Here is a 24,388-nt window from a genome sequence, read left to right as displayed (position 1 = left end):
GAACTGCGGTGCGAGAGGTTGAGAACTTAGTGCGATGACGATTTCGAAGACTGTCAGCTCCTCGTGAGGTCCTCAAAGGAGAATGCTCGCGCCCCAACCACCTTCACAGTCGAGCCTCCAGGATCAACTTGAAACAAGCTATCCAGAGTGATGGGGTGCCGTGCCGCATATGCCATAGGTAGGTCTCCTCCGGGCAACTTTCTACAATCCGTTTTCATCAACGCGACGATGCCCCGTAGATAATACAGGGTCTGAGAGAACATTAAGCTTGCTCTGCATTGAACCAGGTCACTCACTTTCCGGCCTAGACAGTTCAGCACAACTTCAGAATCATTGCGTGCGCTGTGGCGTCATTATCGGTCGGTATACATCAATGAATTGATCGAGGCATGCAGGTTTGAATGACCAGTTGGACGTCAACGCAGCAAAATCAGTTCTGAGATTGTGGTATCACTACAAGGACGCTCAGTTTCAAATTACTGTCTAGGTATGGGTGCGCGGCCCGGGACAACAATCCGAGAATGAGGTCTAGATTCTCCAGAGTATTAGACACAGGTCCGAGCGCACATAATGAGACGGCGTACGGGTCCATCATTGGTTGTACGAACCGAATAGTGTAACATCCGACTCCCATCCGAATTTGAACTTTTCCTTGTCTAGATGCCCGCCAAACTTGCTTACCAGGTCTCCCAAAGCCTGCAACCATTGCTGGTCAGCGAGGGTCTCCGTGGAGATGGGAAGCCTGGGTTCATTCTGAATTCGTTGAGGCAGTAGAAGAAAGACAGATGCCAAGTCCTTGTCACTGATTTCCTTTGAAAAGACGGAAGCGGGATCAGGACTGTTGATGGTATCTGATGTACACCGAATAAGGCCGCTAGTCAAGCTCAAGACTTGTGGATTGACACGAGATAACTCACACCTAAGGGTTAGGATAGTCATTTTGTCCCTGGCGGTCTTCGCTCTACTTCTCCATCCACCCCAGGCGACTACATATGCTCTGAAAGGAGGGTCGAAATCCTCGGATACCCACCCGTCAGCGGGCCCCGACTCTGTGTTATCCAACTCTCCAACTCCGGCAAAGCAACTGACGTGTTCAGCTGTCTTCGGCATGGAATTGACGAGATCCTTGAAATCGGCAACACTTATATAATAACCAGACCACCATTTAGACGGTGTATTGGTGTATTGTTTGTTCTTCATTACGGGATAGATGATAGAGGATGAAAGTGATGTAGTAGCTTGAGACTGCGGGATCCTGCGTGGTAGTCGGAGCACTGAGCTCTAGTGGCTTATATCATGGCTGTCGTTATTGTGGTGATCATTGTTATTATTATTGTTAACTGTCATTATTGTTGTTATTGTTGGCCGCCGGTGTTGTTGACAGCTGTTATGTTCCGGCCTCGTCGCAGGAGTGGACAATTCAGATCTCAGTATGAGATGTCCGCCGGACAAGCCGAGTATGTACGGTTGTCCTTGTCTCGTACCCATCCGTGCAGATACAGTCACCCTCCACCACCGCACCGTCTACACGTCTGGGGCATTTCATGCGGCGCACCCCCCAATACATTTAGCGCCCACGTGTAACGGTCACATCAGCTTTGCGTGCCTGGGTCCGAGATCCCACGGGCCACCGTTCGATCATTTCCTTTTACAGAGTGCTATGTCGCTCCTGCGCTGTCTCTGCATCGCTCCCTCGCTCCGTCTCGACGTGCATACATGGTTTTTGCGTGGTACCAGTGTTTGTATACACAGAGTAAACATTCCTGCAGGCCATGCAGTAAAATCGGACAGTACCACGCCGCAAAAAGGAATTCAACCGTGAGACTCGAACCCGCGCAGCACCAAATGACTACTGCACCACCATAACCGCTACACCACAAGCACAATAATTCTTCTTTGCTGGAGTCATATAAGTTTACCAAATGACTTGGAGACAAGACACTATCTTACGGGCACTGTACCGACTTCCCTTCTATCATGCAATGAGAGGAGACAGTGTGTTTTCCTTGTGTTTAGGCATAGATTATAAGAGATGCCATGAGGAGCATTCACCCTGCCCAGGGGCGGAATTGGTATCCACGCAAGCGAGACGGAGCGCAGGAGCGATGTTGCACTCCGTAAAAGGAAATGATCGAACGGTGGGATCTCGGGCCCAGGCACGCGAAGCTGATGTGACCGTTACACGTGGGCGCTTCAGGCGCTAATTGTATGGGGGTGTGCCGCATGACAGGAAATGCCCCAGATGTGTAGATGGTGGGGTGCGACTGTATCTGCACGGATGGGTATGAGACAAAGAATAAAGTTGGCTTTCACTGGTCACTTGGCTGGGCGCTTGTTCCAGCCTCGCAGACTTGGCTGAAACTGATACTGTGACCACTGTTATTGTTGACCACCATTATTGTTGCTATATTTATTGTTCAAGTTGGCCATCACTATTGTTGGCTGTTTTGGCCATTGTTATGGTTGTGGTACTTCACATATAAAAGAGTGTGTGGTCCAGCTGGTTCCCCAAGCACTGGCAGCTCCCAACTCTCAAGTCTTACAAGTACTATATTCACCTCCTCATAACCTCCATACAGCATGGCAGCAAGATTTGATCTCAATGCAGACCTGCCTGGAGCTCTCCAGAGACGCCTTGATTCATGGAAGCAACAACCACCCCAGCATCAGCATCAAGCCTATGGTCCCCTGAATGCTTATCTCCAAGGTCATAAGTTCCCATCAGCTCATTTTCTTGTGAAACCCCAGGCTTTACTCCGTGCAGAGGAACCAGGTATGCTCTATTGATTGCTACCAATGCCTACATCAAGTATCATTGAGACACAACTTTCCTGGTACCAGAACCACAAGAAGATTATGGCACTGACCTAGGGGACATCTCTATGGGTTCAGTTGACTCCCATGGTATGTATGCACAATTGTGCTATAGCTGACAGTTGATCTGACAAGGCATGCTGCTGTTCTAGGCTATGAAGTAACAGATGGCAAATTGTATCCTGATTTTGACATTGATCAATACTGGGGTACACCTGAAGATGCTCAGGATCCCAACTTTAACCCCCAACCTGACATACAGGGTGACCTCATCCGAGTCGTAGTTGAAGTAGCATCACTGTCAAACCCAAAGGCAACCTATGATGCAGTGGTACAACAACTGGGTGGCTACATAGATCAAGCTGGAGAGAGATGGAATGGATGGCTCCTAGGCATTGCAGTGCGTGGGAATGAGGTGTACATGATGGAGAAGCGGGGGGCTATGATGCCCTTGCAGTTGATGTCTTCCGGCGTGGGTGGGTTTCATTGTTTAGTGACAGGTTCAGGTTGAAGTTGGATGAGATGCTGAATTACTGCCTGGAACCACTTGATGACTCAGAGTAGAGGCATTAGTGTAGTGCACTAGTTACAACTGACAGGCTCTGATCATGGCCCAGTACGTCTGTAACATAGTGTTTTCCTCAGCCTTTGTATATATGCTGTTGCCATGGTATTGGCAGATCAGCTTATTGCCTTATGTTGCTGTAGGGCTTTCTCACAAGTACCACTGCTCCATATTGAGATACCTGCATGTGATAGTTTGCACACTCATGAATCAATAGTAGCCTAGTAGGGATCCTCAGCAAACAGGGACCTGCCATCCAGTTCAGTTCTGAACCACTATGACAAGTGTTGGCTTGATAGGCACTTGGAAAACACAGGCAAGTCATCTTTACTTTTATGGCAATATTCCTGTGCAGCCAGATGGGTTCTAAGATTACAATCAATAGCCATCTCACCATTTACACTCAGTCACCATGACTGATATAACCGCCCAGCAACAGCACGCAATCGACTATCAGCAGCAAAAGCATACGAGGGCTTGGGAGCTACACTGGGACAGATCACCCGCGCTTTTGCCTCTTGACAGCACCGGTCGCCGACGTATCCACGGATGAGATCGACATTGAACGGCGAGACTGTGAGCAATATGGCACAAGCATAAAGCAGGATGCAATACAGAGAAGAGCGATGACTTACAGGTCTCCGGCTTCTCGTGCTCCGCGTGCTGACGACACTCTGAGCCCTGCCGTCGACTTCACCTTCCGCATCGTTTCCGTCGTCTACGTCCATCGGCGTGGGTGCTGCGTCACCCTCCTCGCCTCCTCCGGACTCCTGCTGGCCCAGTCGAGCTTTCATGATGCGGATATCTTGCTCCACCTTGTCGACGACTTTCTTCGTGTCGACCAGAGCCGTGGCTGCCTCCTGAAGGTTCTCGAGTTGCGCGCAGTTCTCTCGAGTGGGCATGACGAGGCGCGTGTGGGATATGCCCAGCTCCCCTAGTACCTGGGCGACTTTCGCAGCTGACGGCGACTTTGACTGTGGCAGCTTGTACGACCTGAGGTACACTGGCACATGAGCGGACTTGGTGGTGGTAGAAGTCGTTGCAGGGACTTCGGTGCGTTGTATGCAGTGCGTCGCGTCTAACGTACAGGAGCATTCAACCGACACGGCGCGTGCCAATGGTCACAATTGACCTACCGTATCTCGCAGAACTCGCCGACTGGGACTTCTTGGTCTGAGGTTGACCGAGCGAGATGACGTTGGGTGCATTCGACGTTGACGATGCAGGCGTTTCCGGTTCGGCCGTGGCGCTCATTTGTCCCTTCTTTTTCTTCCTCGTATCGACGGTGGCAGAGTTCAAACCGTCCTCCTCGATCGGGAGGTCCACTAGCCCGGACTCAATCCCGAGCACGGTCCTGAGTAGCTCCTCTCTGTCCCGCTTGAAACGTCGCTCGCCTTGTTCTAGTCGCTTCAGCTCGATGTAGAGGGCATCCTCTTCGGCTTTCTGCTGTGGTGTTCGGGTCTCGAGGCTCGCAATGTACTTCTTACGTGTCACCTCGCGATCTGCGACACTGTCAGCGGGACGGCAGACGGGGGGAGGATAATGGCCGCGCACCCTTGTCAAAGGTGAGGCTGGTGATGAGCTGCGCCTTGCTCGCTTCATCGCCAGCCCAAGGCCGGTTCCTGACAAGTTTGCGACAGACGCTATAGTAGCGATCTTTCAAGTCCTTCGAATACGATAAGATGTTCCTCGCGCAAGAAGCGTGGGACGGACGCAGACGTACCTCCATACTTCTCTCAGGTCCGCCCTCGTACTCATAGCGGTCGTGCACGATGTACCACCTTGCGTCATAGTCCTTCACGAGGCCGAATAGATAGTCCGTTTCATCCTTTGTCCAGTCCTTGTCTGCATGGTGGACATTTGGCCGCGACCCGATGTTAGACGGTCTCGGCTTACCTTCGAGAAGCCGCGTATATTCATCTTGGGAGTAGACATAAGACATCGGCTGGACGTTATATTTCGCGAAAGGGTAGTCTGACAGATCACAGGCGGCTCGCTGTGAAGGAGAAAACGCTGCATACAAAGAGCGGAATGCATACCAGCCTCAGGATCTGTCCCAGCCTTAACCCAGTGGAAAAGTTCCAGTTTGTCGTCCCGAGCGCCATTGTTGAACGACCTCCACTCCCTGGAATATGCTGTCAGAGGTGGTATAGGGACGCCGCAGCCTGGAAGTCTCACCATTTCACTCGACCGCCACCGCCGAGGTTAGGCTTCTGCTTCAATCGAGGTTTTGCAAGTTGGACCGTAAGTGTTGGAGCGGACGGACCGATCAGCGAGTACAATTCTCTTGAGATACCCTCGGGCTTGCGAGTCTTTTCAGCCGTACCAGGAGTCCTACGAGGCTGAGAAGGGCCTGGTGTGGAAGGGGTAGGTAGGGACAGTATGCTTCGAACATCTGCTGCAGAAGCACCGGCCATTGTTGCACTTCAATGGACGTCGCGATTCAAGTAGTAAGAGCAAGCTGAGCACGGAGGGCGGGATCCCAGTGCGTACGGGATGGTTACAGTCCAACGTCAGTGGCCCAGGTGGTGGTGGTCACGGTGAACCTATTCTAAGCAGCCACAAACGCACGACTTACCAGTTTGTGACGAATGTGTTTATTTACTCAGTTACCATACTTACTGAACTCAATACTGATTCACTGATGCTATCACAGTGATTGTAGTCGAGCATTCAAATGTTCACTGAATACAGCGCGCCTCTGGCGTCTACTACATCGTTCGTCATGTCATTTCGACTGCTCGCGAACGCGGCCTGCAGGCAAGGCGCAAAGTCTCGCCCCCTGCATTCCTCCTCTCTGCGTCGCAATGAAGGTGGAGGCTTCAGCAATATGCTCGCGGGCGGTCCCAGTCCCACAGTTCAAGTCAAGACCATAACGAACGAAGGCATCGAATTAGCAGACGGACTCATCATCCCCGGCGCGTCCATTTTCTTGGACGGTAAGGTCTTCCTATGGGATGTTCCAGAGAAGCAGTGGGAAGGATGGGACAAGAAGCATTTCGGGATCTTCGACGTTGTCGTACCGAAACCTGGTGCGTATACGTTGACTGTCGTTCTCGATTTGCCTATTAAACTTTCGACACAGAACTCTTGCTGTTCGGTACTGGAAAGAAGGTCGCGTTTGTGCCGCCTATGCTCAGGCAATACATCAGTTCCCTCGGCATACAAGTTGACGTTATGGACACTGTACGCTCGTTCTCCCTTGCTTGTTTTTTGCGTGTTGAAGGGTTGTGCCACGAATGAAGTGGAACGCATGCTCGACCTACAACATGCTGGCTGAGGAGGGCCGGCAGGTTGCGGCAGCCCTTTTGCCGTTGGGAGCGACCGCACGACCATGGCGGAGTCCGCCATCACAATGAATACGTCTCGGACGCCTTTAAGGGTGCGCCACGGCCCACAGACAAAAACGCATGAGCTCGACGACGATACTATTTGGGCTACAACACTTGACTACAAGAGGAAGAATCCGAGAAACACAGAAAGCATGCAGCACAGCACAGTCGAGCTTTCTACTCGTCTTCTGGTGGCGCTTTGCGTTTTCCTTTCCTCGCCGCTGCAAGTTCGGCTTCTTCGTCTTCCTCATCCAGCAGTGCCGGAGTGGACACTTGTACAGGTAACAGCTCGCCTGGAAGTCGAGATGTCGTGAATGAGGGGCCTTTGTAACGAGAACCGCAGGTGGATAGACGGTACAGCGTATATGATCGAGTGTACGGCATATAGCCACAACCGCGTATCGCACTTCTAGGACTCACCATTGTTGTCTTTAAACTGCACGTACAACACTTCCCAATTCGTGAGACAGTTTCTAACTTGCATGTCGCCCTCGAGAAGAACGTATTGGCCAGTAGGTCGTCCTCGTTCTTTGATCGCTCTGCACAGCTCGAAGTCTTTCACGCTAGTGACGGTGGGCACGGTCCAATCCTGAGTCTCGTCGACATCCATTACGGACTCAGGATATGGGTTCGGTGCATTCAAGACAGGTGCCTTGAGTGCTGTCAGAGCATCCTTCTTGATCGTACCGATGGTATCGTTCAAGGATGCCGTCAGCAAGACAGTGAGCTTATGTGTCTTCAGCGGCAGAACGTATGCCTTGGGCTGAGCTCTCGGTGGCTAAAGCCAAGTCAGTCAGCGCACATAGCGTACAAGTCCAGCACACGTACCATGATGTGGACGCAGAGATGCGAGTTTCCGTGGTATAGTACACGGTCGGACGCGTCGTGCTTGCGGTCGACTACAATGCAGCGAACGCGTGCAAGCGCCCACGTTCCTAGCGCCCGGCGTGCGTCCCGCTTTCGGACGAACGGGATTGGCGCCCGTTTACCGTGACGGTTGCGTTGTCGTCGACCTCTGGACACTCACCACGATGAGCGGCAGGTACCACGATCCGTCCGAGTCGGCGCATCCGTACAGCGACCCGACTCCCCTCCCCGGCAATGTACCCAAGGTCCAGGAGCTTGGTGCCTCTAGCGCGCCGCTGAAGAGCGCGGCCTTCTTCCTCGGGGCCCACTGCAAGGATTACAATGGTATGTGTCTGAACCTCCTTATGATTGTATGAATGCCGGGCTCGTGGGTGCAATTATGCGAGCGAGTCACTTGCGGCCGGACTATACGCACAAGGCACTCCCACGTAGGCGAAGCTGATCGGACAGGAGCTGATATTCGTTGATACACAGAGGATTTCATGCTCTGCAAGGCAGAGAACCGTGACCCGGAGCACTGCCTGAAGGAGGGGCGGAGAGTGACGAGATGTGCCATCGACCTGTGCGTTTGCCCTTTCCTTTACTCAATATGTTGAGTGGTACAATACTCGCGTTCTGACAAATCACTCCCTCAGCATCTCGAAGATGCGTGACAGCTGTGCTACGGAATTCGAGCAGCACTGGAATTGTCTGGAGAAGCACAACCAGGTGTGCCTTCTTCGTTGTCGACGCTTTTCATTCCAATTATCGTGACTTGGGCAGGAATACTACCATTGCCGGAAACCGGAGCGCACTCTCAATCAATGCATGTTCGAGAAGTTTGTACGTCCTCTGCTTTCATGACTAGAATGCACGCTCACCGAGGCGGTTCATTAGGGCCTTGTCAAGACTATCCCGGGCACGGAGGGAAAGACGCCCATACATGAAGTCCGCAACCCGGTATTCACCACTATACAGAAGTAGCCTGCCTGCTCGAATGAATTTTGATGTGCTAGACGTGTCTGCCCATCCTTCTGGTGCTGTATTGACAAACAGAGTTCAACTGAGCAATACTATCTCATCGAGCCACGAATGGAAGCAGACGGTAAGATGGTTCCTTGCAGGTACAGATACAGGACCGAGACAAGGTAAACAAGGTCGGCGGCGAAGGAAGCCCCCGTGTCAGTGATATCCTAGGCTGTGGTATACGGTACGCGGGATGCCACGCTAAATGTGTCCCCTCTGAAAGCTCGGAAGCCTCGTTCAGGGTTTCGTATCTTCCTGTGAGAAGCGCAAGATGAAGTTTGCGACGATAGCGACTGGAGAGAAAGACATCTCAATAACATTACTGCAAAGGTGTTAGATGACGGACGCTCACCCAGCAGAGCAATGCACAATATTGTCTGAACAGAATAATTAGCGATTGCCCGAGCTCCGACCAGACTCATGCGGTACTTACAGGTCCATATCTGTCATCGTACGGCCCACGTCCACCCTTGCGAATGGATGCCGCCCTCCAGTGATATGTGTATAGAGCATACACCATCACCGCCATAGCTGAGAGCCGTCACACGACCAGTTAGCGCAGCTCACCCTGTAACGACCAAGGCGAGAGTACTCACCGACCACCGAGAACATCGCCGCGCTGATTTTTCCAACCTGAAGGCTTCTTAGGGAGGGTACTTACCAGTAGCAGGCCCAGCGCACCTTATCTCCAAAATTGAGCAGACCGACGGCAAGGCCGCCAAGGACTACGGTGAAGTGCAGCCACGAGAGAAACGTCCTCTCGTTCGCGAAGGAGACTTTGGGCTCGACCCGGACGGGCAGAGCGATGCGCTTCGCCGCAGTGCGCTGCAGCAGAGGCTGCGTGGACATGGTGGAGGGGATGCGCAAGGTAGGCGGCGTCCCTGAGCGAAGGCGGGAGTTAGGACTGCATGCACCTAAACGGGCACGAACGTGCGCGACGTCACTGGCCCGCGTATTCGAGCTGTGACTGAGATAAGATAACATTCGTGACAACGCATTCTGAGGATTGTCACACGGCGTTGTGTGTCACACAGAGCCTGTGGCGATCACTCGTTCACTCCCAATTGTGGACACAGTTCACTTTTCATTTTCCCCGGGCTCTTCACTCTAGCATGTCGTCCGCAGCAGACGCAGCTATGCAGGACGCATCTGCAAACCATGACGAGAAACTCTACGCCGCACCGCCAATGACGGTCCAACAAGAAGGTGCGCGACTCTTGCGATCCTGGTAACTCACAGGGTCACTGCATGACACGTCTTCGCCTTCTTACAGACGCTATCATACACACCAGAATCACCAATGACGAGAAGGCGTTGCGTCGTGTGACCCGCAAATTCCACAGCTATACTTCACTCGCATATACTAGCGGGCCAGAGCCTACGCCTGCAGCGTCGACGGTGGACGACGCGCGCGAGGCATTCCTCGTGGAGTTGGCGTCGTTCCACTTATCTCTTCAGAAGAGCTTGATGGTATGTGAGGCGGAGGCGAGGCAAGTGGAGGAGTATCAACGAGAACGGGAACGAATAGGTGCGTCCTGCAGACTGCTCGGCCGGACCTCCAGCTGACTTCATCCTTCGGAAGCTTCGGACCATGCACGATTGAGAAATGAGATTGAACGCCTCAAAACGGACTTGGAGGACGCGCAGTTGCAAAGGAAACGGAAGATCGAATATGACGCCATTGCGGAGAAGATCAATACGCTACCTAGTAGAGAAGAGCTTCAACGGTGCGTACTATACGCTGTCGATGCAGTCTAAGCCATAACGTCTCCGCAGGTCCATTGAAGCCCTCGAGAACGACATGACTGCCATCCGTTCAGAGCACGAGCATCAGTCGCGTACGATACAAGCCCAAAAGTCAGCCTTGGATAATGTCATAGTGGACCTGAACGCGCTTCGCGTTATGGGCAAGCAAGATCCCGCAGACCTCTCACGACCCTCCACACCGCCACCCGAGATTACCAATGTTGACGATGATGTCGATATGGACGGCTCCGCGAGCGTGCGGACGCGAGAGGAAACTGGAGAATTGAAGGAGGATGACGCGAGGGACATGCCCGACAATGACAGGGAGTCTGACGACGTCCCCTTGGCGGCGAGGCTGCACCTCAATCCCGGCGCTCGACCCTTCGTGCCCAACAGGTCGAGAACACCAACCCCTGCATTGCAGCCTGCTCTGTCACCGGCACCACCTCTACCGTCGAGAGCGGAGGACGATGACATCGAGATGGGCGAGTTGGCTGAGGACCCGAAGGATCTGAAGGCGAGGAGGAAACCACGCGAAGAGGAGCTGGAGGAGGGTGAGGCTAGTGATGAAAGCAGTGAGCTCTCTGACCCCCCTGATGACTGATGGTAGACGTCGTCTTTGTCTCTCCTGCTTTGTATCACTCTCGGACCTTGGCTTTGGCTAATGTGGTAATTCTACGTCGAAACTCATGAAGTCTCTCGCACAGATGACTGGTCCATCGAACTCCTGCATAGCCAGTCCTCTAATGGCCTCCATGATTTTCTTTGCTTCTTCATCGACGTCGTCGTTACCCGCATACCGAGCGGAGAAATGATTGAGCAACAGCCTCTTCGCGCGGATCCTCTTCGCAAATGCACCCGCCATCTGTGGGGTTGAGTGTCCGCGCGATTTCGTTCGTGCTTCCACGCTCTCGTAAGTATCGTCATCTTTCGTATTTGGATCGACCCTAGGCAAGTGCGCGTTCGTGGCTTCATGAACCAAAAGGTCCGCGTCCAGAGCCAAGTCGATTATCGGCGAAGGGTCGTAGGTGTCGCCCAGTATCGCCACCTTGCGCCCTGGTCTCCTCAGTGGTCCTTTGAGGATAGTGCCGTCGGACAGCTCGACACTTTCTCCCTGTTGTAATTGCCGCATAACCGACATCGGCGTATTCGTCCGCTTGAGGTGGGGGACGTAGTCCTTTGGGTCGATCTTGCCCGGTATTGGCAGCTCGGTGACCACGAACCCTACGCAAGGGACGGAATGCAAGATAGGTGCAGCTGCGACACTGACGACCTCGTCTGGGAAGATGTCCGTCCACGCGCCGTTCGTCTGCATGATGTTCCGTCCCGGCAGCTCGGGCGATCGCGGTGGGAGCGTGGTGTAATCACCGTCCACAGGATCGGTAGGCAGGCGCAGCTCGTGTACCACGTACGGTGCGCCGAGATTCGTGTAGGAGTAGAAGATGCCGGTGCGGATGAAGGCCCGTGTGCCCAAGGGACCGTAGATCTCTAACGGCTAAGTTATCCCGAGATGAGATCAGGTGTTCATGAAGGTTTAGGTTCTGTGCGCACCTGTGTCTCTTCTGTACTGCCTGACTGAAGTCTTCCGTCCTCTGACTCATTGACCATGCCACCTGAACCATCGAGGCAGCTGGCCATGAGGGGTAGAAGGCCGAATATATGATCACCTGCCAAATGCCTGAGTTCGACTCGACTCGGATGCGCTCGGACCCACCATGAGTGTGCGTAATGAAGATCTTCTTGATTCTACCCATCTTCACGTTGCTCTTCTGAATACGGTGCTGCGTCGCTTCGCCACAGTCGAAGAGCCAGACATCGCCGCCGAGGCGCAGTGCGAGGGCGGAGTGATTCCGGGTTGAAGAAGGTTGGGCAGACGCGCTTCCAAGGATTGTTAAGTTTACTGAGGAGAGTGATTGGGGCGCCATATCGAGACTATGGGATCGAACTAGTGAATCCCTACGATGGCTCAAGAGTACGTAGAATTGGGTGTAAGCCAGGCTCCTCCCCATCCGCCTTCGGGGGGTAGAGGGGACGAATTTTCGAGACCGCGAACTGTGCTTTGTGTCCCTGTCCTCACCCGCCACACCTCAGCCACATCCCATCAAAACTTTCCATCCCCGCCCGATCCTGAATCTCCGTAATCTTATTCCCCTTTACCCCCCTCTGGCGGCTGGCACAAAACATATACAAACAACGGAGCCCGGCTGCATACCCCCAATTTGGCGAGTCGATCAATGACCGAGATTATGTAATTACCTGCGCCTCGAGCGATGTTCATTTGCGCGAACGCGCGCACTGCATATATATAACGGACGAGCGCGTTTGTACGTCCGGGCGATGATATCTCTTGCACAAATCCAGTTCATTCGAAAAGCTCTCTTGAAGCTCGTGTGTCACTGTCTGAGCTCGTTCTGGAATCACTCGATGACAGACCTTCGCCGGGTTCACCTTCTTCGAAGGTCTCAATGCCAATCTTGGCCTTATTCTCGCGGCGTCTGCGCGGAATACTCGGACGTCTGCCGTGACACGGCGTTGGGCGCATCAAGAAATGAAAGCACATTACCATCGCGTCGCGCGCGAGCTGACGGACAAGGACAACGGATGGCATCTCGGTGCCGTGCACATGAAAGCCGAGCAAGTCCTTGATTTCCGCATCGAGGACATGGCTGCGCGAATGCGGTCCTGGCTCCCGAACTATGGGAACTCATCGCGTTCCTCTGTCAGGCCGAGAGCTCTGGACTGGCCTAGGGAGGGAGATCCGAGAATCAAACTCTCAGTCCGGATGAGCTGGAGTTGTGGCGGGAACTTGAACTCGGCGGAGGCGATGTTCGAGAAGGCGCCGATCCTCAGCTCCTGCGAAGGATGCTCGGTTGAAATTGCAGCGAGCCTTATGTCATCTAGTGAGCCAGATTGCAAGTTGTATGTTATTACTCTTGTCCTAATTAGCTTTGCCTTCGCAGAAGACAGTAGTTATACTGTCTGTAATCATGCACTCGCTCAATCAGCAATGCAACGCGTTCGCTGCCGTCAACGCGATCTTCTTCCATTCCTGCAATACACCTGACAAGGTCATCAAGGCACTTGCACATATGGGCATCTCAATCTCACCGTCTTCTATCAATAATGCCGTTCACTCACTGTCCCGAGAGAGTGCGAGAAATGTTCGCCAGCTCGGGCAGTCCCTCCGCGCGATGCTCGCATACGACAACTGTGAGCTAACACTCAGGACCATGACACCTACGATCGAGAATCGGGGATCGACTCGTCACCTTACATCAGGGCTCATCATCAAGCTCGAACATGGTGTCCAGCCTGACGACCTACGCTGCTCACGTAGGCTATGGGAGACCTCGTGGCTCAATCCCAGTGTCCTCTACAGCCCAACCCCGCCACGATATTCGTACGAAAACCTCCTGACACTCCATCCCGATCCTCCACATCCATCGGGTTTGTCCCGTAGCGCCCGCTTCACAGCATGGCTTTTTCTCGACGCACTCTTCCGACATGGCCCAGAATATTTCCGACAATTCATTCCGTTGTTACCAACCCAGAAGCTGTCGAACTGATCCCTGTTGTAAAGCTCACCTACCACCCGTTCGGTGCATGGATATAATCAGTCGAAGGTCGATGGCAACATCCAGGCGATCGCGGACTTGCTCAAACAGGCAGGGATCGGAGACCCCGAGGCACGGAGGCAGATGAAGACATTGTAGACATATCGGAGCATGTAGTGCTTGTCCATGGTGATCTCGGAACGGCCGAGCGGGTGCAGGCTATCCAAAGCGCCGCAGCATCGAGCAGACAGCCCTTCGCCGCCATCAGTTTGCCATCTTCGTCCCAGGTATATTTCACTCGAAGATGGCCTGTGCAGATGACATCTGGCGCATGTTCATACAACCACCCGAGTCGCGTCGCGATGAGAACAGTCTCATGCATTTTGTGGGGATGCTACGCCCGCGAGAAACAGGCCAGATAGGTTCAAAGCCGAAGTTTCGCCAGATGCACGAGGTAATATTGCACACCGGAATCGTACTGCGGCTGGATTGCTGGCGTACGGAGGCCCGCTCGCAATATCGCGATCAAGCAGTGGACAGTCTGGATGACTTTGCTCGCCAGACACCAACATTCGAGCAGCTTGTTACCATGGCCCACCGTATGGTCCCCAAGTATGTTGCCGGGGTGCAGAACCTCTATGCTATGCGCAACCGCAGTGCCGATGTACGCGATCAGCAACACGAAAACATCATGCTCATGCATCAGTATTTTCGCTTTACGAGGAGTTCTCCTATCATGCCAATGCGGGAGATATCGGAGGCATTGAGGCAATAATGCCTGCATGGATTGCTCTGTTCAAGGCGACGGGGAAGCATAAATATGCAAGCTACATGGAGAGGTTCTGGACAGATGTACATTTTGTCTACCCCGAGCGACTGCGGTGAGCACTTCCTGCTGATCTGATGAGAGTTATGGTGAGACTCATTGTACTGTGGAAGCCATGCAATTCGTTACAACATTCTTGTTAACCCAACGGGCAAACCGCACGCTTTCCGGGGGTCGATTGGGTCGTTGAGCTGATGAATTTGTTCACTAAGGTATCAACCAACTGTTCGTGGTATGGGCGAGGCTGACACACATCTATCAAGGACACTTACGGTGGAGACGGCTCCAATTACACAAAGGACCGGGTTATCACAGAGTCTCCCAATGTCCTGGTGTACAGAAGTTGTGCTCGCAATGCAGAGCACAACTTTTATCTCTCCGGCCTCTCGTCAGCTCATGGAAAGAAGAACCTCAAAATAACATTTAATGCTCTACTCAAAACATGGATGAAACGAGGCCGCACGAGCGACGTGAGGGACGGAAGTCAGCGCATTGTATTCGAGATATGCTGAGTAAGGGAATTGGGCTCATGCTTGGGAGCACGAGCAGTGACGGTGATGAGGCCGACAGTGCTGGACCGCCCGAGGACGGCGTAGATATGGCTATCGATGCAGGAGATCTTAGTCTCGACACAGTGTTATGATATAATGTAATCTTACCAGCTGAGCATGTTGACGAGATGGAATACTTATCTGAGTCTCGCAGGACTCCCGTAAAAGCGAGACGGCGGCACCGGCATCATCAACGCCTCCGCGGATGAACCTAGGTACACATGAGCATGCTATAGGTGAAGGAACATCGACGACATAGACGTACCATTCACGCCAGGTTCCGTGACCAGCCCCGCCTCCCTGGAGTGGACACTGTGTCCTGTTGCTGAGGCGACTGAAGGTTATGTTGCTCTGCACGGATCTGCTCGAGTGTTGCCACCCGAGCATTACGTCGATAAGATGGAGTCGTGAACAGAGTGTCCAACACAGTCGAAGGCGCTGGAAGTGGAGATCGTCGTGGTTGCACTTCTTGCTCGTCTGTGTCTGAGGCCGGGCCCTCATCAGCATTGCCTGCCGTCGCAGCCGTCGGCGGGGCATTCTCTTGCTGAGCCTTGCTCGCATATTTAGGACACGATCGGTTGTTCTCTGCACAATGCGCGTCAGTCATCCCGAGGTGAGGTCAACACTCATGAAGCCTACTGTTATGGCCAGCTGCGCCGCATGCGCTGCACTTGTACTGCCGAACAGTTCGTCTTGCCGGCGTCGGAGTAGCCAGAGCACTGCTGTGGTTTGGTGCGGTCGAGGAGCCTACATGCGCTGCGTTGACGGGTTGCGGCCGAGGAGTGAGCGGAGCGACCACGAAAGGATTGTCTAGAGGGAAGATGCTACAGAACGTTTAGTAACTGCACGGTGACCGACTGAATCGAATGACGCACCGCCGTATTATGGCTGCCACTTCCTCTCCATACTCGCGTGCCTTGCCCCACTTCTTCCCTACCTCGCGCTGTACGTCGTCTAGAGATTTGATTTTGCCAGCCTGCGCGCACTCAACCAATCGGTCGATAGCGTCGTCCGGAAGAACAACGCTCGCGCCGAGGTTGTCGAGTAAGGCCCGGCCATATTTGTTGATTGTCCGCTCTCGGCGGAAGGTGTCGAGGGCCGTCCTGAGGTCGCGTCCGGCTGGCGAGATGGTGTGTCCTTCTTGATGCGCGACGCGCGCGGCTGAGGCGGCGCCGCATCGCATTCGTGAGGCGCGACTGCTGCGAAGCAGGGAGCATCGGGGGAGCACAGGATACAGCAGAGCATGGGTGCCCGTGTGGCACATCGAGAGCAGCCCTCGGCGAGGCAAGGAGGGTCATCCGGCTCTAATAGGCAAGTACCTATCAGACGGACGGACCCACAGAACCAAAGCGAGTAAACACACTTACCGATTTGGTCATTCCGGTAGTACGCCATGATCGGCGCTCGATAGCAGCGGTGCGGCCTTGTTGCTGCGTTGACTAGCGCATCGAGCTCCGCCGAGAGCTCACTCGTTCCTGGTCTGTTTTCTTCCCTTTCCGTGCTCCTCCTTGTCGACTCGACAAACGCGCTGCTTCGATGTCTGCACGCAAACTCGCAAGATCGACCTGCGACCCCACACCGGCGCCACGTTGTGGCGGTTCCTGGGATGATCCCCGACCTTGGTCCTCTGACACACCACCAGCTGGAGGCCGTGTCGCATCTGCGCTCTCCGTCTCACTAGCAGCTTCCCGCTGTTGCTCGATGTTCGTGATGGACGAGGTAGCTGTCGCAGCTGATGTGCCGGTGTGTCATTGGTACGTGCCCTCTTGGTAGGCTTTTGAGCTGGATCATTGACCGCTTTTCTTTTCTTGGCGGCTTTCTCGGCAGCTTTCTCGGCGGCGCGCTGTTTCTTTTCCTTCTCTTCATCAAATACCGACCATCGACAAGGAGGATTGCAACTGCGTTGAGTGTCAGGTCACGCGCGGCGCGTCCAAAGCGCTGCCACAACGTGTTCAAATCACGCGGCATCCGCCACTGCACGACGATGCGAACGTCCGCGACGTTCACGCCCTGCGAATGTAAGTTTTTCATTAGTTACACTCTACTAGCCTCGGGCTGAATTCACTGACCATTCCGAAGGAATCTGTGCTACACAGGCCATATAGATTTGATGCATTGAAGGCCGCGAGATCATCCTCGCGGAACTGCTCGGACATCTGTGCGTGAAACCAATGTATTTTTCTCTCTCTTCTGGATGAAGCCGACTTCGCAGATGCTCCCCAGCCCTGACGCAATCGTCGATGTTATCGAAGAAGACCAGGAACTTTGGGATTAAGTCCCCGGCTGCACGCTCTGTCCTCGGCAAGACGAGGAAATCCAAGTCCTCGTAACCGAGAGCGAATGCTTGATGCGACGCACTTCGATGTGCACGTTTGGGCGATCGTTCGAGCGCCGTATCACGGTACAGCGGTCGGCGCGAATCTGCAGCGTCTTCATGATCTCACGCTGCATCTCGCCTGGCAGAGTTGCTGTGGCGAGGACGAACGGGACATGCGGCAAAAGGTAACGGAGTCGGTCGATGTTCTTGTAGTCTTGTCGAAATGACTTCCAGGTACTTATGCAGTGTGCCTCATCGAAGACAATGCTCATGATTCGCGAGGTGAACCCTTCGTCGTTCCACAGGTCCTCGAATCCCCCGCCTACCTTCATCAACTCCTCCGGGCTGACGACGATTGCACGGTACTTGCCCTCGCGGATCTCCTAAGCAAATCAGTGAGTAACCTATGAATATGGCTATACGAACCATGACTCACACGAAAAACCTTCGGTGTCGCTGTCTCTGCCCTGACAGCAATCGCGCGCACCCCGAATTTTGCCAATTCTTGCTCATTCTGAGTGCCGAGAATATTGAGCGGCGTCACGACAATTTGAATACCGTCGGCACGGAAGAGAAGTGGCATCCAAAAGGTCAGTGTTTTCCCTGAACCTGTAGGTGCAATAGTGATGAGGTCGTTCTTGCGTTCGAGGATGACTTGTGTCGCGTGCGCTTGCCACCGACAGGGAAAACGACCGAGCTTGGCAAGGGTCGTCTCGCGAATCTGTTCAAGTGAGAGTATCCTTGACTGACTGGGTGCCATGATAGAGGGGCAGGGAGTCGAGGGGGTGGACTGGTAGTTTTCTCGTCGTACAGTAGGCCTGCGGCGCGTCGCGACGCGTCGCACCGTCGCACGTGCTCGCTCACGAAAAACGGAAAATGCTCATTAATTGTCCACCGAGAAATTGTCCGACGGCTGATGGGGCTACCATATGGAGGACGCCATCACCGGGCTCCGGGTGTTTGTATATGTTTTGTGCCAGCCGCCAGAGGGGGGTAGAGGGGAATAAGATTGGGGAGTTTGAATTGGCTCGCGTGGTGCATGTGACTTGTATCAACTAGTACTTTTTTGGATACAGGACTTAAGGATCGAGAAAGAGCATCGTATTGGCGTACTCAGATTCATCCCCTCTACCCCCGAAGGCGGATGGGGAGGAGCCTGGGTGTAAGCTCGATTCGCGGGATGTGGACTGTAGTTGTTCGCTTCCCAAGGGCAGGGATTTTCCGATCATGCAGCTGTGACTGTTCGGCCCGCAGTGGCAGCTGGGCGCCTACGCAATCTTTAAGCCCTCCGCTCACTCAGCACCTGGGAACCACACCTAGGCTGCCTTGACCATGACTAGCGGACACAGCGAGTCAGTCACCCCCCACATCACTGCGCGTTCAGCAGAGGGTCTATCGTTAAACCCTGATGACAGGGAGACGCGCACGCAACCCTCAGACTCTGCGTTCATTCGCCTCACTCTAGTTGGCTCAGCTCTCCTCGGCGCGGTTGCGCTGCTCCCGTATGCCATACTACGCAGACAGTTCATCTCCCTAGAGCGACGCCTAGAGCACGCGACGATCGCGAACGATGCGCTGCAGAGAGACATGCAGAAGCTGCTCGAGCAGGACATCGTCAGGCGGGGCGAGTACAAGCAGCTGGGCGGGCTGATATCGGAGGCGAAGCACAGCATGGAGGAGGTGCGCCGGGCGGGCGAGCGGCGAGAGGCCGAGCAGCGCACGCTGGATGGCAAGCTCCTCGGAGGCATACAGGAGCTGAAGACCGTCGTCGAGAGGACGGAGACGGCGGCGGTGGAGCGCCATCTGGCTGGGACGGAGTGGATGCGCGATATCCTCGACAGGTTCCGCTGGTCGGGCAAGAAGTGATTCGCGCCCCAGGTCTTGTATGCCGTTTAGAACGACGATACCGCGTAGTTGCCAGTGCGTGTTCTTTGCGCATGCGCTCCATACTATACCGTTTCCCGCGAGACTTCTCACATACTCCCGGACCCTCATCACTCTGTACAATGTGTACTCCTTACCCGCTCTTATCGCGTGCTGTCATCATATCCAAGATACTTGATCTCCCCCAGGATACGCAACCTTCCTTGTACGACCAGCGGGCCGCCTAGTCTTGTGTTTGATTCGATGTACCAATAGCAGCTTGACTCGGAAACTGAACTGTCTTGGCATCGTTGGTCCCCAGGACGTCCGGACCCTCCGAGCTATTTAAGTCCTGTCAGACTACATCCCTTGCTCGCTAGAGCAAGGCTCTCTCGTCTGTAATTGTTGCCGGGCGCTTGAACAGTTGTTTGTGCCTGTTGTCAATGTCACATGTGCGTTAGCAGCAACACATCGAGCAGCGGCGCATCGACACGAAATATATTCAGAGAGTCAGACTGTTTCATAATTATGGAGGGTTTTGTGGTGGAGAAAAACTACAGGCAAATGAGTACACGATGTATGACCATGCATAGCATTATTCAACGAACGAGAATAATTCACTTCGCGCTAACGCTGGGCAGCGGTGGTGGCAGTTACCTTGTAAGGTAACCCTCGCAAGCGCCCACTAGATGCGGCTACTACTGCGACCTGCATGCCCAGGCCTGAACTGTGGAAGGGGCATCATTTTCTAAGGATAATGAAGTCGCTCAGGAGAATTATATAGTACTGAAGGTACTTTCTGCCAATTTTCAGTAGCCTCACAGAAGGTTAGGGTACAACGCAGTGTCTGCCTTCTTGCATTAGCCAGCGAAAACAAGCGCCGGAGCGGCGGCACTCTAAGGAAGCGTCTCTACAATATTCCGCTTCTCTGTCGAGGGCCAATATGAGTTATGGAGATTAGACAATGCTGCCTTCCTCATATCTGAACATGCTCGTATTATTGTGCCATATTCACCACTTAAGCTTAGTCGTGTTACACAATGGTGATTCAGTCACCGTTTGTCACGGAGTGTGACGCATGAGTTCGTAGCCTTAGCACACGTCCAGCTCTCAGCGTGGAAGATTAAGAGACAAAAAATTGGTAGATATGTTCATTTCATCGAAAACACGCATTCCGTGTACTGAAAAATCGTCCGCAAATCGTGCTTTCGGCAGGAGGTGAGTAACATCGCTGCAGTCGCGCGCCACCGTGCGGGCGCTTGCGACCGCGCGTACGTGTCCGCATCCTCAACTTGCCCCGCCCCGCACGAGCAGCCACCAGCGCGTTCGGGCTGGCTCGAAAACAAGCAGCGCGGGACTTCATTCTGGCCCCTCGGGGCCGAATGCTGCTCTCCCTCTTGTGAACCAGTCAGGTCGCTGTTGCCAGCAGCACTCGCCTTTCATGGGCAAGTGCGGGAGCTCGACTCCCTATCTAGTCCTGTTTGCAACTACTTGTGCGCCTTGGAGCACGGTGTGCGACTACCATTACTATATCTCAGTCGGCAGAGACATGCCTCTCGCCGCCGCCATCCTGCCCATCCATATGCCTTCCCATGGCTCCGCTACAATTACTGCCCTAACCCTGCCAACAGCATGTCCGCGTCGCATGCTTGTCGGATTGACCTGTCACGTATGAAGTACGCTAGCCGTTTGATGGAAGGGCAGCAGTTCGTCTTCAAGTGAGTGTTGATTCACTTGCACTTGAACGTGCTCCTTCGCGCTGATAGTGCAAATGGTGACGCGATTGTCACCGCGCCGACAATCCCAGATCAAGTCCAGCCCGGGGCACTCTGCAAGCCGACCTGTGAATGATGTCTGACCACAGGATCACGACGGGCTCAGCAGACAGTGCGTTAGTTCGTGCTTCTCCCTCTGTCCGCGCGAAGAAGACTAAGTACATTCGCCCGCAGACCTATTCATGCCCCCCACGATGCGACGTCACCCCGCACAGCACATTCGTACACTGCTGTCTCGTTGTACTACCGGTACGTACTATGCTAGTACTTATGATACAGTGCCCTGTCTTTCATCATACTGATTCGCGTCCATATAGCAATCACCAATGATAATGCACCCTGCCCCGCATCTGGATTTCTATCTCAACAAGCCAGAGCTCTGCTTCGTTATAGATAACGATCAGCGAAGGTGCGTTGCCGGATGAGTTTATGATGTGGGAAAGTGCCGTCTGTTCAAGTTGTAAACATGAGACGTGGTATGTACACCACCCGTTGAACACGTACCAAACTTGTGCCTTGTGCACGCCAGGTGCGCTTGTCAGGGTCACCCTCGCCATGTCGCACCAGTACTTTTCCAGACTCAACAAAGACAACTGGTACCTTGACATACGAAGGATCAAGGTCGTCAGGGAACCCGCTCCGATGCCTACGTCTCCGTCGAAGCGATTCTCCGACGCGTCTGTCGATGGCCGAAAGGGCAAGAAGGTTGCTCGGGGTTTGTAGCTCGCACAAATGGTGCTCCCGACGTGTCCGTGTATTAGTGTTCTCCCCTTGTACAACAGTGTGTATTTGTTCCGACTCACGCACCCGACCTCTCCATATCGATCTCGTCTTGTACAATAGCGATGTCTCAATTTTTGTACGATAGTAGCAGAAGCCGTCGATCTTTGTACAGTAGTCTACGTTCAGAAGCCTCATGATCTTTCAAATGTTATTGTATTTTTCGATGTCCCCTTCCAAACACCTGCGCGAGCAAGGTAGCGCCGCCCCTCTTGGCGGCATTTCGAGTAGGAAAATTGTGTATATTATCAGCACCGCCATGAACGCAGGTATTCAGAGGCGATCTCACCGGCAGGCGCTAAGTATCGTAATCGCGTACCACGTGCCGATCATATACACCCCGCACTCGGCAGACGCGTCAGTCGCACACTCGCAGTCCGCACCGTTTCCATCCCTCCCTGCACAAGTAGCCACCTCTCTCCTCGCACACGTCCAACAACAACCGCATTCGCGGCCAGCGATGTTCTCGTTGACCTCCAAAGACCGCGACGAGCGCCGCAGGGCGTTCGTCTCGCTGCTCGTCCTCGGCACCGTGACCATCGCCGCCGTCCCCTACCTCCTCGTCCGCCGCCGGCTCGGCGCCCTGCAGACCGAGCTACGCACCACAAACACCCTGCTAACTGCACGTGCGCGTGAGATGGTCGGGTTCCGGCGCACGCTCGCGGTGATGCACGAGGAGATGGGCAAGCAGAGGGCGGCGAACGCGGCGGCGTTGCAGAAGGAGCTCGCGGACGTGCATGGACGAAGAGGAATACGGAGAGCATCCTTGAGGTGTTGGGAGAGGTGAAGGAGACAGTAGAAGGCCTGGGTAAGAGGGCGGTGGAAGAGGAGCTTGCACGGCCGAGGAGGGAAGAAGCAGACGCGAAGACCCACCAATTCCTAGAGGATGTCAGATGGGCGGTGGCGGAACTACAGGAGGCGACGGTGCAGAGCGAAGGGCGACGCACAGAGCGGGAGGACGCGCGATACGAGCGGATCTCGACCTTCCTGAGGGATAATGACCATGGGCGCAACAGGTAGGGTCGGTTCTATCAGTATCGTCGGAGACGGAGTCGCCGTTGAGCATGGCTGTTGCTCACAACGAGCCATGCAGGACCTTAACATCTGCGCTGCAAGCCGTAGGCAGGTCGCTAGGCGACATCGCAGCCTTCATGCACGAGATGGAGGTGCGACACGGATACGTAACCAGTCCTAATGACAGGCGCGGCATCGAGCGGATGCGGCAGCTGGCAAAGGAGCTGCAGGAGCTGCAGACCCCGCCGACCAGTGCGAACTCACAGGTGCGTGAATCTCTAATATAGGCCAGGGACGACTCGCTGAGATTAGATTCGTCTCATTCGCGGAGAAGACAGCGTCGACGGAGAAGACGCAGCCGGGTTCGCCGTCGCCTAAGGGAAATGAACCAAGCGATCTGCTATCCCATTAATCATCGACTACAAGCTTTTGGTAGGAGTGGGTATCTGGAAGGAGGTGTATCATCAGAAGAGTGTACGCATTATCACAGGCCGGGCACACCGCGTCCGCACATTTGTAGTCTAGTCCGCCCGCCCACGCACGATCGCCGCCACAGTTCACTTCGTCCAGCCACTTTTTCGAGACTAATAGCAGAATGCATTGTATCAGTACCTAATACATCGCGATCGAGGGGCACCACTAGGATACACGACCTTGACGTTTTTCTGGTGTGGCACAAGGAATTGCTCCATCAGGTCCACTTCGACCTTCCCCCACCCAGCGTACTCGCCCACGCGCATCTCCTTACACCGCCGCGCGTAGAACGCGAGGTGATACCGGAGCACCGCGGGCCACTCGTACTGCGTCGCGATCTTGACGAGGTGGCTGCTGTAGCGGAAGAAGTAGTAGGGGAGCATCGTCGGCTGGCCACGCGCGAGCCCGTGCAGAGTGAGCACGGAGAAGTATGCGTTGAGCGGGACGAGGAGCGCGTCGAGCGTGGGGTAGACGTCGACGGCGTGCGGGGAGGTACGCAGCGTGTGTGGCGGAGCGCTGTCGTCTAGAGAGGCGTCGATGAGGTCCCATTGTGCCTCAAGGATGCGTCGTGAGTCTAGCTTGTAGAGGTCGCCGCCAGGGAGAGAATGATTGAGGATTGATGACATTGTGTCGTCCTCGACGTGCGGGAAGAGGTAGAGCAGGTCGCGCGCGGTCTGGCCTGGAGGATATGATTGAGACATCGCGGACATGCTGGCAGTAAGTCGGCAAAAAAAGTCTTCGGGGAGCAATCGGGAAGGCGGAGTACGAGGGGAGAGGTCAAAATGAAACGGATCTTATAGGCCAGGGACAGGAGCTCGAAGAAAAAGAACAAAGGGTGCTTGAAGGGCCACATCTTTATTGATCGCGCGGCAGACGCCCCGGCCATGACGCAGACAACCCAAAGA

The 24,388-nt window shown here is 54.2% G+C and overlaps 15 protein-coding genes across 15 annotated transcripts; 8 read left to right on the top strand and 7 right to left on the bottom strand.

Annotated features, from left to right (window-relative positions):
- Positions 1-346: 346 nt before the first annotated feature.
- On the bottom strand, positions 347-1,306 carry B0H18DRAFT_2504 (uncharacterized protein). The gene is made up of 3 exons (XM_048037283.1): positions 918-1,306; positions 609-851; positions 347-528 (listed from the first exon to the last, which is right to left on the bottom strand). The coding sequence occupies exons 1-3, from the start codon at positions 1,198-1,200 to the stop codon at positions 431-433; spliced, it is 624 nt and encodes a 207-aa protein (XP_047900895.1). The 5' UTR covers positions 1,201-1,306; the 3' UTR covers positions 347-430.
- Positions 1,307-2,522: 1,216 nt separating this feature from the next.
- On the top strand, positions 2,523-3,540 carry B0H18DRAFT_965389 (uncharacterized protein). Its single transcript, XM_048043257.1, has 4 exons — positions 2,523-2,773; positions 2,842-2,904; positions 2,967-3,218; positions 3,248-3,540. The coding sequence occupies exons 1-4, from the start codon at positions 2,581-2,583 to the stop codon at positions 3,376-3,378; spliced, it is 639 nt and encodes a 212-aa protein (XP_047900894.1). The 5' UTR covers positions 2,523-2,580; the 3' UTR covers positions 3,379-3,540.
- Positions 3,541-3,876: 336 nt separating this feature from the next.
- On the bottom strand, positions 3,877-5,932 carry B0H18DRAFT_965373 (uncharacterized protein; the record flags this gene model as incomplete). The annotated part of the gene is made up of 9 exons (XM_048043255.1): positions 5,873-5,932; positions 5,558-5,803; positions 5,419-5,504; positions 5,276-5,353; positions 5,103-5,224; positions 4,934-5,045; positions 4,516-4,881; positions 4,015-4,457; positions 3,877-3,953 (listed from the first exon to the last, which is right to left on the bottom strand). The coding sequence occupies exons 2-9, from the start codon at positions 5,794-5,796 to the stop codon at positions 3,879-3,881; spliced, it is 1,521 nt and encodes a 506-aa protein (XP_047900893.1). The 5' UTR covers positions 5,797-5,803; positions 5,873-5,932.
- Positions 5,933-6,104: 172 nt separating this feature from the next.
- Positions 6,105-6,738, top strand: B0H18DRAFT_1112267 (NADH dehydrogenase 1 alpha subcomplex assembly factor 3; the record flags this gene model as incomplete). The annotated part of the gene is made up of 3 exons (XM_048032788.1): positions 6,105-6,411; positions 6,465-6,565; positions 6,625-6,738. The coding sequence occupies 3 exons, from the start codon at positions 6,105-6,107 to the stop codon at positions 6,736-6,738; spliced, it is 522 nt and encodes a 173-aa protein (XP_047900892.1).
- On the bottom strand, positions 6,688-7,621 carry B0H18DRAFT_965369 (uncharacterized protein). Its single transcript, XM_048043254.1, has 3 exons — positions 7,540-7,621; positions 7,132-7,489; positions 6,688-7,004 (listed from the first exon to the last, which is right to left on the bottom strand). Exons 1-3 carry the CDS (start codon positions 7,540-7,542, stop codon positions 6,889-6,891), a joined length of 477 nt encoding a protein of 158 aa, XP_047900891.1. The 5' UTR covers positions 7,543-7,621; the 3' UTR covers positions 6,688-6,888.
- An 80-nt stretch (positions 7,622-7,701) lies between these two features.
- B0H18DRAFT_965365 (NADH dehydrogenase, alpha subcomplex, subunit 8) lies at positions 7,702-8,649 on the top strand. Its single transcript, XM_048043253.1, has 5 exons — positions 7,702-7,902; positions 8,053-8,140; positions 8,214-8,286; positions 8,341-8,400; positions 8,455-8,649. The coding sequence occupies exons 1-5, from the start codon at positions 7,743-7,745 to the stop codon at positions 8,539-8,541; spliced, it is 468 nt and encodes a 155-aa protein (XP_047900890.1). The 5' UTR covers positions 7,702-7,742; the 3' UTR covers positions 8,542-8,649.
- B0H18DRAFT_899597 (uncharacterized protein) lies at positions 8,650-9,507 on the bottom strand. Its single transcript, XM_048041446.1, has 5 exons — positions 9,265-9,507; positions 9,180-9,216; positions 9,017-9,114; positions 8,936-8,960; positions 8,650-8,876 (listed from the first exon to the last, which is right to left on the bottom strand). Exons 1-5 carry the CDS (start codon positions 9,430-9,432, stop codon positions 8,821-8,823), a joined length of 384 nt encoding a protein of 127 aa, XP_047900889.1. The 5' UTR covers positions 9,433-9,507; the 3' UTR covers positions 8,650-8,820.
- Positions 9,508-9,831: 324 nt separating this feature from the next.
- Positions 9,832-10,933, top strand: B0H18DRAFT_866206 (Tho complex subunit 7-domain-containing protein; the record flags this gene model as incomplete). Its single annotated transcript, XM_048039770.1, has 3 exons — positions 9,832-10,111; positions 10,166-10,310; positions 10,360-10,933. 3 exons carry the CDS (start codon positions 9,832-9,834, stop codon positions 10,931-10,933), a joined length of 999 nt encoding a protein of 332 aa, XP_047900888.1.
- A 57-nt stretch (positions 10,934-10,990) lies between these two features.
- B0H18DRAFT_866755 (Metallo-hydrolase/oxidoreductase) lies at positions 10,991-12,254 on the bottom strand (the record flags this gene model as incomplete). Its single annotated transcript, XM_048039808.1, has 3 exons — positions 10,991-11,824; positions 11,881-11,996; positions 12,044-12,254. 3 exons carry the CDS (start codon positions 12,252-12,254, stop codon positions 10,991-10,993), a joined length of 1,161 nt encoding a protein of 386 aa, XP_047900887.1.
- A 518-nt stretch (positions 12,255-12,772) lies between these two features.
- Positions 12,773-13,703, top strand: B0H18DRAFT_1132630 (uncharacterized protein; the record flags this gene model as incomplete). Its single annotated transcript, XM_048035565.1, has 2 exons — positions 12,773-13,198; positions 13,276-13,703. Coding segments are annotated over 2 exons (450 nt in total), but the record flags the coding sequence as incomplete, so codon positions are not given.
- Positions 13,317-13,895, top strand: B0H18DRAFT_1112261 (uncharacterized protein; the record flags this gene model as incomplete). The annotated part of the gene is made up of 2 exons (XM_048032787.1): positions 13,317-13,539; positions 13,609-13,895. The coding sequence occupies 2 exons, from the start codon at positions 13,317-13,319 to the stop codon at positions 13,893-13,895; spliced, it is 510 nt and encodes a 169-aa protein (XP_047900885.1).
- A 1,211-nt stretch (positions 13,896-15,106) lies between these two features.
- Positions 15,107-18,337, bottom strand: B0H18DRAFT_1205371 (P-loop containing nucleoside triphosphate hydrolase protein; the record flags this gene model as incomplete). The annotated part of the gene is made up of 10 exons (XM_048036128.1): positions 15,107-15,311; positions 15,369-15,471; positions 15,526-15,845; positions 15,900-16,084; positions 16,136-16,421; positions 17,138-17,270; positions 17,330-17,416; positions 17,491-17,603; positions 17,666-17,960; positions 18,014-18,337. The coding sequence occupies 8 exons, from the start codon at positions 18,335-18,337 to the stop codon at positions 15,529-15,531; spliced, it is 1,740 nt and encodes a 579-aa protein (XP_047900884.1). The 3' UTR covers positions 15,107-15,311; positions 15,369-15,471; positions 15,526-15,528.
- Positions 18,338-18,909: 572 nt separating this feature from the next.
- On the top strand, positions 18,910-19,443 carry B0H18DRAFT_1099944 (uncharacterized protein; the record flags this gene model as incomplete). The annotated part of the gene is made up of 1 exon (XM_048032492.1): positions 18,910-19,443. One exon carries the CDS (start codon positions 18,910-18,912, stop codon positions 19,441-19,443), a length of 534 nt encoding a protein of 177 aa, XP_047900883.1.
- A 2,845-nt stretch (positions 19,444-22,288) lies between these two features.
- Positions 22,289-23,686, top strand: B0H18DRAFT_965318 (uncharacterized protein). The gene is made up of 3 exons (XM_048043251.1): positions 22,289-22,706; positions 22,745-23,011; positions 23,089-23,686. Exons 1-3 carry the CDS (start codon positions 22,456-22,458, stop codon positions 23,294-23,296), a joined length of 726 nt encoding a protein of 241 aa, XP_047900882.1. The 5' UTR covers positions 22,289-22,455; the 3' UTR covers positions 23,297-23,686.
- Positions 23,622-24,184, bottom strand: B0H18DRAFT_1080856 (uncharacterized protein; the record flags this gene model as incomplete). Its single annotated transcript, XM_048031291.1, has 2 exons — positions 23,622-23,648; positions 23,669-24,184. 2 exons carry the CDS (start codon positions 24,182-24,184, stop codon positions 23,622-23,624), a joined length of 543 nt encoding a protein of 180 aa, XP_047900881.1.
- Positions 24,185-24,388: the final 204 nt, after the last annotated feature.

The sequence above is a fragment of the Fomitopsis serialis genome (assembly GCF_022376445.1).
Source record: "Fomitopsis serialis strain Sig1Antser10 chromosome Unknown B0H18scaffold_1, whole genome shotgun sequence".
NCBI lineage: Eukaryota > Fungi > Basidiomycota > Agaricomycetes > Polyporales > Fomitopsidaceae > Fomitopsis > Fomitopsis serialis.
Note: the sequence above shows the minus strand (reverse complement) of the source record. Positions and strands in the feature narration are given on the sequence as shown.

Excerpts from the sequence above, each read along its gene's own strand:
- B0H18DRAFT_965318 (XM_048043251.1), top strand. The coding sequence starts at position 22,456 with ATGTTCTCGTTGACCTCCAAAGACCGCGACGAGCGCCGCAGGGCGTTC. Across the intron at positions 22,707-22,744 it reads AGGGCGGCGAACGCGGCGGC|GAATACGGAGAGCATCCTTG; the intron begins GTTGCAGAAGGA and ends ATGGACGAAGAG. Across the intron at positions 23,012-23,088 it reads AATGACCATGGGCGCAACAG|GACCTTAACATCTGCGCTGC; the intron begins GTAGGGTCGGTT and ends CGAGCCATGCAG.
- B0H18DRAFT_2504 (XM_048037283.1), bottom strand. The coding sequence starts at position 1,200 with ATGAAGAACAAACAATACACCAATACACCGTCTAAATGGTGGTCTGGT. Across the intron at positions 852-917 it reads GACTATCCTAACCCTTAGGT|ATACCATCAACAGTCCTGAT; the intron begins GTGAGTTATCTC and ends GGTGTACATCAG. Across the intron at positions 529-608 it reads GTCGGATGTTACACTATTCG|ACCTCATTCTCGGATTGTTG; the intron begins GTTCGTACAACC and ends TGGAGAATCTAG.
- B0H18DRAFT_965365 (XM_048043253.1), top strand. The coding sequence starts at position 7,743 with ATGAGCGGCAGGTACCACGATCCGTCCGAGTCGGCGCATCCGTACAGC. Across the intron at positions 8,287-8,340 it reads GTCTGGAGAAGCACAACCAG|GAATACTACCATTGCCGGAA; the intron begins GTGTGCCTTCTT and ends TGACTTGGGCAG. Across the intron at positions 8,401-8,454 it reads AATGCATGTTCGAGAAGTTT|GGCCTTGTCAAGACTATCCC; the intron begins GTACGTCCTCTG and ends GCGGTTCATTAG.
- B0H18DRAFT_965369 (XM_048043254.1), bottom strand. Across the intron at positions 7,005-7,131 it reads GCAGTTTAAAGACAACAATG|GCGAGCTGTTACCTGTACAA; the intron begins GTGAGTCCTAGA and ends CTCGACTTCCAG.
- B0H18DRAFT_899597 (XM_048041446.1), bottom strand. The coding sequence starts at position 9,432 with ATGTCCACGCAGCCTCTGCTGCAGCGCACTGCGGCGAAGCGCATCGCT. Across the intron at positions 9,115-9,179 it reads GGCGATGTTCTCGGTGGTCG|CTATGGCGGTGATGGTGTAT; the intron begins GTGAGTACTCTC and ends GACGGCTCTCAG. Across the intron at positions 8,877-8,935 it reads ATTGTGCATTGCTCTGCTGG|TCGCTATCGTCGCAAACTTC; the intron begins GTGAGCGTCCGT and ends CTTTCTCTCCAG.
- B0H18DRAFT_965389 (XM_048043257.1), top strand. The coding sequence starts at position 2,581 with ATGGCAGCAAGATTTGATCTCAATGCAGACCTGCCTGGAGCTCTCCAG. Across the intron at positions 2,905-2,966 it reads GGGTTCAGTTGACTCCCATG|GCTATGAAGTAACAGATGGC; the intron begins GTATGTATGCAC and ends CTGCTGTTCTAG. Across the intron at positions 3,219-3,247 it reads GCTCCTAGGCATTGCAGTGC|CGGGGGGCTATGATGCCCTT; the intron begins GTGGGAATGAGG and ends ATGATGGAGAAG.